The 11,374-nt window shown below is 49.2% G+C and overlaps 1 protein-coding gene across 1 annotated transcript; it reads left to right on the top strand.

Annotated features, from left to right (window-relative positions):
- Positions 1–316: 316 nt before the first annotated feature.
- LOC306919709 (GPI ethanolamine phosphate transferase 3-like) lies at positions 317–3,589 on the top strand (the record flags this gene model as incomplete). Its single annotated transcript, XM_079496263.1, has 1 exon — positions 317–3,589. The coding sequence occupies one exon, from the start codon at positions 317–319 to the stop codon at positions 3,587–3,589; it is 3,273 nt and encodes a 1,090-aa protein (XP_079352389.1).
- Between the last annotated feature and the right edge of the window lie 7,785 nt (positions 3,590–11,374).

Raw genomic sequence — 11,374 nt, 5'->3', positions numbered from 1 at the left:
TCCTCACTATTAATGGCTAGATCCGGGAGCAGTCACTTACAGGGATGCATACTATGCATTTAACCAGTTTACATCTGAAAGAGTTATTTTATCCACACAATATCACAGTATGATAATATTACTAAGGGTTTAACAGGTGGGCTCATAGCGGGGACTCGGGCTGAATCACATCGACCTGTTAATATTAAGACAAACAGTCTCTCGGTGGCATCCTCTTGTATACCCGAGGCACCAGGGCAGTCAGTGCCTGTGTGAACACATGCGTACGTTCACATCCTGGCCTGTTTGAAAGAGGACGGAACCGGCCACTGCAAGGATGCAGAGGCTCCAAATCCTATCCCTGCTGCTCTGGGTGTGTGCTCTGTTCTATGTTGGCATCTACCTGTTCGTGGGCGGATTCCTGCTGGTCCGGCTGGAGGTGAACAGGAGCAGCACCTGCGAGGATGTGCTGCTTCCGGGCGGACAGCAGAGAGACTTCTGCCACGCCAAGCCCCGCTTCCGCAGGGCCGTGCTTCTCGTCATCGACGCGCTGAGGTACGACTTTGCCCGTTTCGACCGCGCCAACGCGGCGCCGCGTCACCACGAGAACAAGATGCCCGTGTTCGAGGAGACGGTTTCGTCGAGGCCCCTCCACGGCCGCTTGTACAACTTCCGCGCTGACGCGCCCACCGCCACCATGCAGAGGATCAAGGGCCTCACTACGGGATCGCTGCCCACCTTCATCGACGTCGGGAATAACTTTGCCTCCAGCGCCGTCTTGGAGGACAACCTCGTTCACCAGCTCGTACGACTGGGGAAACGGGTGGTGTTCATGGGCGACGAGACTTGGGAACTTCTTTACCCCAAGACGTTCCACCGCTCTCTGCCCTTCCACGCACTCAACGTCAGGGACTTGGACACGGTCGACGATGGGATTCTCCGGCACCTCTACGCGACGGTGGCGGGCGATGACTGGGACGTCGTGATCGCTCATTTCATCGGAGTGGATCACTGCGGCCACAGCTTTACGGTCGACCACCCCGCCATGGCCGGAAAACTGGCCCAGATGGACGGCGTCGTCAGGTCGGCGATGGAGCACGTGCAGAACGACACCCTCCTGGTGGTGATGGGAGACCACGGGATGACGGACGCGGGAGACCATGGCGGAGAGAGCCGGAAGGAAACCGACGCCGCGCTCTTCCTCTACAGTCCTTCGCCTCTCTTTCCGGGGCCCCCGTCCAAGGACGAACCACAAGTGGTCCCGCAGACGGACTTGGTTCCTACCTTGGCTCTGCAGCTGGGGGTGCCCATACCTTACAGCAGTGTGGGCCAAGTCCTCCTGCCTCTGTTCCCTCCTCATCGTAGCCAAAACAGGACGGGGGGTCTCGGCCAGTCGGAGGCACTGTGGATAAACGTCAAACAGGTCAATCGTTTTCTGAAGACCTACTCCAGCATGGCCAAAGACCTCCCTGAAAACAGCCTCTCGAAGCTGCAGGTGGAGTTCTCGCACATCTCCGCCGAGTACCTCGCCTCCGTACGAAACGGGCTGCCCCCCTCCCCAGAGCTGGTTGTCTTCATGCAGTCCTACCTCACTTCTGTCAGAGAAACGTGCCAGGCCACGTGGGCCCGTTTCAATCTGCTCAAGATGGCCGCAGGGTTAACCGTTCTGCTGTTTGCCTGCTTGCTGTGTTTTATGCTCTCTGAGCTGTCACGTGTGCTGGTCAATGAGAGTGCTCTATTGAAGGCCAATGTCGCGGCAGCACTGTCTGTGGGGTTTTGCGTCGCTGTCGGTCAGCTGTTTGTCTGGGGTCATGTCGAGGTGGCGTGGTGCCTGGCAGCCACCGCCCTAGTCTCAGAGCTGATGGCTTTCTGGTGGGCTTATCAGGCTAAGGCGTCCACTGCCACTGGTGGTAACAGAGCAAAAGCTCAAAAGCGGGCCAGCTGGCTGAGCCTACATAGCTTCTTTGTCCCGCCTCTCGTGGTGCTACTCCTGCGCGATGCCTCCCTGTTTTCGGATAGCTATGTGATAGCCGAAGGCCACGTTGTCACCTTTTTGGTCTTTTCTCTGGCTCTGTACGTTCCCATCCATCTCAACTGGGACGGACTGCTATTGTCACCCAACCACGACCTCCATAAACCTGCCAGGCCCTCCCCGGTGGCCCTTTCCCCTGTTGCGATATGGAAGGAGAGCTGCACCCTCTTGGCCTCTGTGGGGCTCCTGGCGGGCAGTCTCTATCTCTCCCTCTTCTTCCACAGCTGCTGGGAGGAGGACCAGGCCTCGTGCAAGCCCTCCCCCTTCCTCACCCCCCTCTCCCGGTTGCAGGACGGCCAACTGAAGAATGTCCACTGCATTCTCGCTCTAGCCTCGCTGAGCCTGTGGACGCACCTGTCAAGACGCTGGCTGCGTCGCCACAGAATCCTCGACTCCTCAGGCGGTGGGGCAGCGTTCACAGCCCGCTGGATCCTGCCACTGCTGTCCATGTGCCTGGGGCTCAACTGGGCCGTCGGCGCCACTCCGGAGGGCAGCTTTAGGAACGTTGCCGAGCTCATCGGCATGGCCCAAGTGGCACTTCCCCGAACCATCTTCTCCCTCCTGGGTATTGGGATGCTGTTACTGTGGCTGGACCCCCTCACTGTGTTTTTGAAGACCAGGACCGCCGCGGCCCCGGGGCCCCCGCCGCCCCATTACCGAGCGACTATTAGCATCGGCCCGCGGACGGAACTGCACCACCTCGTCCCCCCGGATCGTGCGCGTCGCTCCACGGGAGACGGCAAGTCGGGCGGGGGGAGAGCCGAAATGGACGGCAGACCCGCCGTGGAGGAGGCCTACGGGCTGGGGACTGTTTACTCCGCCCCGCTACTGCTGTTTTGTGGACTGTTGGGCGTAGGTCTACTTCTGCTGCACCCGGAGGGCATGGCTTTGTCCTTTCTCCTGCTTCTGCTAGAGACGGGCGCCATCCTACACACCCACGCCTCCTCCGCCACCCTCGGACATCTGCATGGGAGGACACACCCCGGAGGTCTTTATGTTCCCTGGACTCCGGTGGTGCTGTGGTGCCTGTCCGCCACACAGTTCTTCCACGCTACAGGTCACCTGTCCACCTTCCCCTCCATCCAGTGGGACGCCGCCTTCGTGGGCTTCCCTGGTGGACACGCATCAGGCATCGCATTGCCGGCCACGCTGGTCACCCTCAACACCTTTTCGTCCCATATTCTATTTGCGGCGGGCTGTCCATTGCTCCTGTTCTGGCCACTGGTGCGTGGCAGCAGCTGGAGAGCGAGAGAGGAGGAGGAGGAGGGAAAGGATTTTGCGATGGAGACAAGGCTGAGAGAGAACCCGCAACGGTTTGGCTCTGCCCTTCTGCAGCTCTCGGCGCGCTGCCTCTTCGTTCACGGCACGCAGCTCTTTGCGTCCGCCTGTGCGGCCGCTATCCTCAGGAGACACATAGTGATTTGGAAGGTATTCGCGCCCAAGTTGATGTTCGAGGCCGCAGGCTTCCTGGTCACCAGCGTGTTTCTGCTAATCGGCATCGCTCTGGTAATGAGAGTGGATGTAGCTGTTGGTGGCCGGTTCAAAAGATTCATCCCTGAACTATCACTCGCACAGTAGATCAGCTATGTTCTAGGTGAGATGGGGCACAATCAGGCATTGATTGATGATAGGCTACTCTATTGTCGGAGGTCCAAATGTTGGTGTTGTACTTTACAATAGTAACCAGTGTGCATTTTGACAACACATTTTTATTTAGTTTTAGTTGTTTTAATAGCTAAATACAATTCTGTTTAGATGAGTTAGATTCACATCATCATCTGAAATATTTCAGCTTTAGGCCTGGGCTACACCTTTAGGCCTGGGCTACACCTTTAGGCCTGGGCTACACCTTCCAAACGGATTTGTTTGTGCGTTTGGGCCTTTCAGCTACACGCAAACGGCATTTTAGGCCACTCAAACGGAGGTTTTTGGAAACGGATAAATAAGTGAAGATTTTCCGAAATATCCCGATCAGTGGATCTTGTGTAGTCATGCGAAACGATGATGTCACCGCTCATTAGCGCATATCATTTTTACTATAATATACTGTAGGTGAGAAAAGCAGCTTGCGCCTGGAAACTACACGGATATCTGTCCGATTGTTCATGTTTTTTATATCACTGTGTTAATAACTTATCATTCTTGCATCAACTGCACCACCACGTCACCAGGGAGCAGAGGCTCTGCATTCTGCATCAATAATAAATAATATCAGCCTGCTATAGTCCGGTCCACGGTGGCCATCAGATGTTTGTATTTGTATTGGTGCGGAGGGCGAAGTTTGAAGGTTAACCGCTACAGATAAACTGTGGATATTAATGCGTGGCGTGTGCATAGCCATGTGAAACTATTGTGCGTGAAGTTGGTTTGACAGCTACACCAGCGCATGCCACATGGATGTGAGAATCATGCATTTCCTAATTCCTCGCCTATTTTGTGACATGACATCCCTAGCTATATGACGTGTTCATTGCGATGAAACATGATGGTCATATTGTTTCAAGGCTATAACTTGATAAGACATTATAATGTTTTGTTAAAGGAAAGAGTAGACTGTAGACATGCCATATTTTCTCCGTTTCATGGTCATGGGTGGTCATGGAGGGAGAGAGAGAGAGAGAGAGGGTGAATGCAATCGCATCAAATAGTGCATACTGCATAGTTGGTGAGAAGGAAGTACAGGCCTACAGTGGGTCATGTCCAGTCGCAAAGCGCACCGGGCACATGGCACATCTCGCTCCTGTTTAGGTAATAAAGGCAAAGGGCGCACTCTTGACTGCATTCTGTTGGCACTGTGAGTGTCTGCTGCCGACCATGTGCGCGTGAACCGAATATGTTCTTACCCTACATTATAACATATTTATTTATACACCTCGAAAATGGCCACTCTACAAGCTCACAACTGGTTATGATAAATTATACAACAGGTCGTTTCGAGGAAGCAATCCGATTGGTTGAAATTAAAAATATCCTAGGCCTATGTATTTGGCACCTCATAAGTGTAAATATAAAATCAAATATAATATAGCCTACAATTGAAACCTGCTCCTGCAGTGATTCTATCCTGTGTTCAATGCGTTCTTGTGTGTGTGTGTGGACACAGATATCTGTGTGTGGACACAGATATCTTTGTCGTATGGGCAGGGATTTTTGAGTGGTGTAAACCACTCCTACAACTGGCTTTGTTAGTTTACGTGTCTGTCTGTCTGTCTGTGCTCAAAAAATGAGCACGGTTGCTATGGTCACCCAGTTCAGTTCAGGTGTGATTTCATTACGTCAGACATTACGTCAGACCACAGCTGATCAGTCTATATAAGACCTTACACCACTCAGTTCACACGGGTGTGATTTTTTTGTAAACTGAGGATGAAAATATCCGTTTTGCAAAAGATCCTTATAGGTGTAGCCCAGGCCTTAGTCTAGTTTTCATCATCATCAATTTTGGTCCAATAAATTCTACAGTTGATTAATTCAGTCGATTTCAAGTGATTTAGGCCTACATAAGTGTACTGAATTGTTTTAAATTATTCTCAAATGATTTGACGATAGCCTTCACCATAATGTACAAGCTGGGTTTTTTCCCCATCTAGAGTCCTCATGTGAGTTTTTAGATTGCCCATTTGACGATAGCCTTTACCACAAAATGTACAAGAAAGGGGCTTCTCTTTTCCCCTGTATGATTCATTGTGTGCACTTTCAGAAGTATACCTCATGATTAATAATTTTGCCACACTCTGTGCAAAGCCTTTTCATCCCTGTGTGACTCATCTTGGAGCAAGTTTGTTTTGATGATTCCAGAAGCAAAGATTTGAGTTAAAAACGTTCACTCTGACAGAATATATATTTAAAGATTTGTGCCACATTTTCACGATTTTTCAAAAATAGCAGATCTACAAGCTCGTAGCGTGGCACTCGGTGCCGCGCTATGAGCTTGTAGATCTGCTATTTTTCAATAGCTAAAGTATAACATAATGCTTAAAACACCAAAAGGGGTTCCCGCCCAGAATCGGTTAAGGCCATTGTGCCTGGCTGAGCACCCCAACATCTCACATCTCATCTCGTATGATCACATGTGGAAGCAGATGTAAACAACAGAGCCAGTGATGGACTTGTGGTAACGGACTTCTTCTTTTCCTTTCGGCCTTAACTTCCCTCCAGGGGTCGCCACAGCGAATCATCTGCCTCCATCTCACCCTGTCCTCTGCCTCCATCTCACCCTTTCCTCTGCCTCCTCTTCTCTCACACCAACTAACTTCATGTCCTCTTTCACTACATCCATAAATCGTCTCTTTAGCAGGGCCGGATTTAGCCAGCCCCACTCAGGTGGGCAGACAGCATTGTAAGGGGGGGCGACTCCGCCGGCGCGGGTGGGGTGTCAAACCCACATTGGGTGGGCAGGACGCACGTTTGGGTGGGCTATGCCCACCCCTGCCCCCCCCCCTAGAACCGGCCCTGCTCTTTAGTCTTCCTCTCTCGGCATTCTACGGATATACTCACTGTCCCTCCTCCGTACTTGTCCAAACCATCTCAGTATGGCCTCTCTGGCTTTATCTCCAAAACTACTACTTGTGGCATCAGACAGTTGTTTGAATTACTGTATCATGTCTGGGAAGTGGGAAGACACGTTATAGAGAGAGATGTGTTCTACTTGCCACAGTGACAAGCATCAGCTGTCCAATGAATGCACACATAAATAGGTTGTTTTGATAGGTTGCCATGTCAACAGTTATCTCATTCACTTCACATCTGTCTCCTTTTGTAGATCTGTCTCTCTCGGCCGCGTGTGACATCATATGCACAGTCCCTCTCTGATATAGTAGCATAATCCAGAAATATCAAACATGTTTCATATTTCGATGAACCCTCTCCTGGGAGAGTATAGGACGGGGTTGGTGAGTTGGTGTCACGTACATGATAGAAAACATGCTAACTCTACTGTCGCTCCAGCAGAGTTACTAGTGTCTACTCTGGAAGAGGTTGTACGTGAACCCTGCAGCCGCAGAGACTCGACCAGGCGTCTCATATCTTCCACATTATCAAAATGACTGACTGAGAGTCACCATCTATTTTAGTGTGTCGAACCCATGGATAAAAGAGCAAGTGCCTCTAGCATAATATTTTAGTCAGTGAACGAACAACGAACAAACACCTTAATATGCATATTCACGGTTAAATATATAAAACAAGTAGAAAATAAAAGTAAAAAAACAAGCTTGTATAGATCTGCTATTTTATTTTATCGGAATCCTAAGTGGGTCATGTTTGCATGTTTGGAATTGTAACAGCTGAAATCAATAATAATATCAGTATTCCGATATTAACCTGCGGCCCGCATTAAGTGAAGGTGGGGGCCGCCAGTTGCCCATGTAATGCTAGTCTAGTCTATATGTTAGCTCTGCATGAAGAACAGAAGTCAAAGCAAGGTGAATGATTACCTTTCTGTGTTGGTGGCGTTAGGCCCCTTTGCTCAAGGCCAGTGTGTCATTTCTAGACTTCTAACCAAGCAAACCATTTCCCAGCCCATGTTCTTTATATGAGGCATTGGGCACTGTGGGACTCATTACATGTACTGTACTGTACAGTACAGTACACACACTTGACACAAATAGACTTTACAGACGGGACAGAAATAATACAAACGCTGTGTTCTTGTCTTTTTTTGTTTGTTTTTTAGATTGAAAAAGTGCAACAGCAGGATTTTGTAGGATTTGTAATAAATAAAGAAATAAAGAAAATAAAGAAAATAAAAAGGGGAGCCTACAACTACAGCTGTGGGTGCAGCTTCAGTTCAGGTGGATCACCACCCATCACCACCCACCAGGCAAACCAGGCATACTTAATGAACTGGTGGGCGTGTCCACATAAAAGCATGATTTTAACAAATACTGTACACTTTTTGGAAAAGGTTCTTCCTCCTTATATAATAATACCTGATGATCATGTTTTAGGGTGGAAAAAAATTGTGGCACTCCATCTTTAAGTATGCCTGGTTTGCCTGGTGGGTGGTGATCCACCTGAACTTAAGCCGCACCCACAGCTGTAGTTGTATGATAAAGGGGGAGGGGTTAGGGGAGGGGCTGATAGTGTGATGTCACTTTATTACTGTTTATTTCATTGGCCCGTTTGACTGTCAAGGGTTCAGCCTCCAGGAAGAAACCCTAAATACAAAGTGAATACACCATTGCACATAAAAACGACTCCAGGGTGTCTAATGAAGTACTGTCACCTCATAGACACATGAAAAACTGGAAAGATTGTGGCACTCCATCTTTAACACGATGAACGCCAGATCGCCTCGCAACCCGGTCGCCAAACCCGTCAGATGGCGTGTAGTAAGGGTTATCAATACCATGCAGCCGAAGCTCAACACTAACCTTCCGTGCTGCCCAGGCTGCTAGACAGCGCCCACGTTCTTCCCATCGTGAGGAACAATGCGCGTGCCTCCCAATATAATCCACTCATTGTCGTTTCTTTGTTGCTTGTTTTCTCCGAAAAATACTCCAAAGTTTTTGTTTTAGTACAAACCGCTCGGCGTTCAGATGTAAACAATGATTTCTGATCGCATCGCGCCAGCCATGTTACTGCTTGTGGTGAAACCTGAGACATGTAGGTTGCTGCTCAAAAAGGTTTTGCGCCTCTACTCGTTGTATTGGGCTGTATTGATGGTAATAGAATGGCACCTAAATAGGGGAAATAGCTGGCTCCCTGCGGTCATTTCAAATGGCCAGCAGGAGGCGCTGAAAGTGTTAACAAATGTAGGCTACAGGGCCACCATGGTTAATGTGGGAAACGATAAAACTTTTTTTTTTAAATAATTACGTTGTTTTCAGATATTATCATCAAAGATAAGTATCAAACCTATCAGAAAGTACTACTTTTCCCAGAAGAAAATTCAATTTAATTCAGCCTTATCAGCAGCAGGGATCAAATAATGTTAACAACCAGAGGGGGAGACATGGATGCCCCCACATCCCCCCAGGCTGCTCCAGCAAATCCAAGCCTGAGAATACCAGTACAAATCCTTTTAAACCCTGCGATTGTTTCATTTAGTTTGACAAAGTGCACCAGAAGCAGCCGAGGTGTTGTATTGCATGCATGCATGGGATTTTCTGGTTCCTCGGCTCAATGCATCAAAGAGTGCTTGGAGTGCTTTCACGTTTCTCTCCTACGTTGAATCCAGATCTCATAAGCTTATGTGCATGTTCCCGCCACAAGGTTCCCACAGGAACACCCCGGAGTGGAACAATGTTCAAACAAAGTGGTGTGTCTGTCCTTAACTGTGTGCTTATCTAAAGGACTGGTAATTCCACGCTCTGCTATCCATGCCTCGACTCATCTCTCATGTCGTTTGATCTCTCTCTCTCTCTCTCTCTCTCTCTCTCTCTCTCAAATTGCGTCCTGGATGCTGCTACTGAAGCGTTGTTAATATAAGCACTATTCAAAATGGTTGGGGGGGAACATACAAGCTGAGAACGCATCGCATGAGTTTGTAGATCTTTATTTATTGTTCCTTTTTTTGCAAATAGCATGTTTCACCAGGACTATATGTCCATACTTTGACTAGAGCTACTGGCCTGGGTTGAGTGCTTTGTCCACAACAGCACTGCATGTAATTCTTCTCAGCCTCGTCCACACACACACACACACACACACACACACACACACACACACACACACACACACACACACACACACACACACACACACACACACACACACACACACACACACACACACACACACACACACACACACACACACACACACACACACACACACACACACACACACCTATATGTGCTCTCGTCCTCCTCGTATAGCTGTGTGTTTTGTTGTTATGGATAAACAGAAAACTGGCTGAGTCAGGGACAGTCAGGGAGGGAACACACCACAGAGAGAGAGAGAGAGCCACCGTTTCTCTTCTGGAACTCACCGGGATATGTTATATTTTATTCATGTGGTATCAGATCAGTGTTCTTCTCCCTCGCATACTCACTGACAGTGCCACATGCGTATAAACAAATTGCCGCCTGAGTTAGGGTAATGGTAGAGACACACACATGCACGCACGCACGCACGCACGCACGCACACTGCAGTGGTCGGTATTTATAAATCTGCCAGTATATCTGTACTCGGATTTCCTGTAATGGTGAAGCTGTGAGTTCTCCAGTGATGCAGTGTGAAGATCTGTCTGCATTTGTTCATTCCCAAATGACTATGATGCCATCGTTCGACAGTATAGACCGTGGAAGGGGTGTGTGTGTGTGTGTGTGTGTGTGTGTGTGTGTGTGTGTGTGTGTGTGTGTGTGTGTGTGTGCGCGCGCTCTCACATTCAGTTTCGTCAACTTTCGACTCCCATTTAAATTGAATTGCAGCTGCTCTGCCCCCTCCCCTTCTCCCCCAGAACAGAGACAGAACACACGTTCTGTCTGTTTCGAATGTGTGAGCGAGGCCTTAAGGTGCACGAAGGCTTAAGGTGCACGCCTTAAGGTGCTCGATATACAATATCAACATTTTGCCCATCAGCCTTATAGCTGTACGTGCACAGACGTCGACATGTCTTGTGCGCTACTGTCTCGCAGCTTTTATTAGTTGCCCCGTCCTCTGATACTGTCTCGCATGCATTTAGTTTCCCGACCTCTGATGTGTGTTCCCGCTGTACTGAACAGCCTGGCTGACCGGCCACAGCAGAGCAGACATCCCAAGGCTGTGTCAGGCCATAAATCAGACGGACGTGACACTCAACATCGTACATTTTGGTTCAGGGTGCCGTGAACCCCCACTCTCCACCCCTCCCCCCACTCCCCCCTCCCCTCCATCATCACCGAACCACCGGCATCACCACCTCCTCCACCGGCCATGAATCATATTAGGGGGATAATGAACCATTTAATGACCTATGTGTTGATTTATCAGAGACACTGGAGAGGCCAATTTAAAAATATATCGCCATAAGTCAGCCACTGACCCGGCCCGCCGGTCGGGCTGGGCTTGGCTGCCCTCTGTGTTGCATTTTCATTTTCATACAGTGGTGTAGTCGAGTATGAAGCAGTGTTGAGTGTGAGCATACTGTCAAAACCAAGCCCCCGTCCTCCTCCCTGCCATGACCGCCAATCTACCACACCACCTCTCATGTCTTGTCTCTGCATCTCCACCAGGCTGGGTTGCCTACCCAGGGGAGTGTCAGTCACGGGCAGTGTGCATGGTGGAAAAAGTACTCAAATGTTGTACCTAAGTAAAAGTATCAATACTGCAATGTAGATGTACTCTGTTACTTATTCAAGTAAAAGTACAAAAGTATCTGCATCAAAATGTACTTAAAGTAGGCTACTAAAAGTAAAAGGTAGTATTTTACTCTGTTT

Source organism: Electrona antarctica, assembly GCF_951216825.1.
Source record: "Electrona antarctica genome assembly, chromosome: 3".
NCBI lineage: Eukaryota > Metazoa > Chordata > Actinopteri > Myctophiformes > Myctophidae > Electrona > Electrona antarctica.
This window is presented reverse-complemented; position numbering and strand designations above follow the sequence as displayed.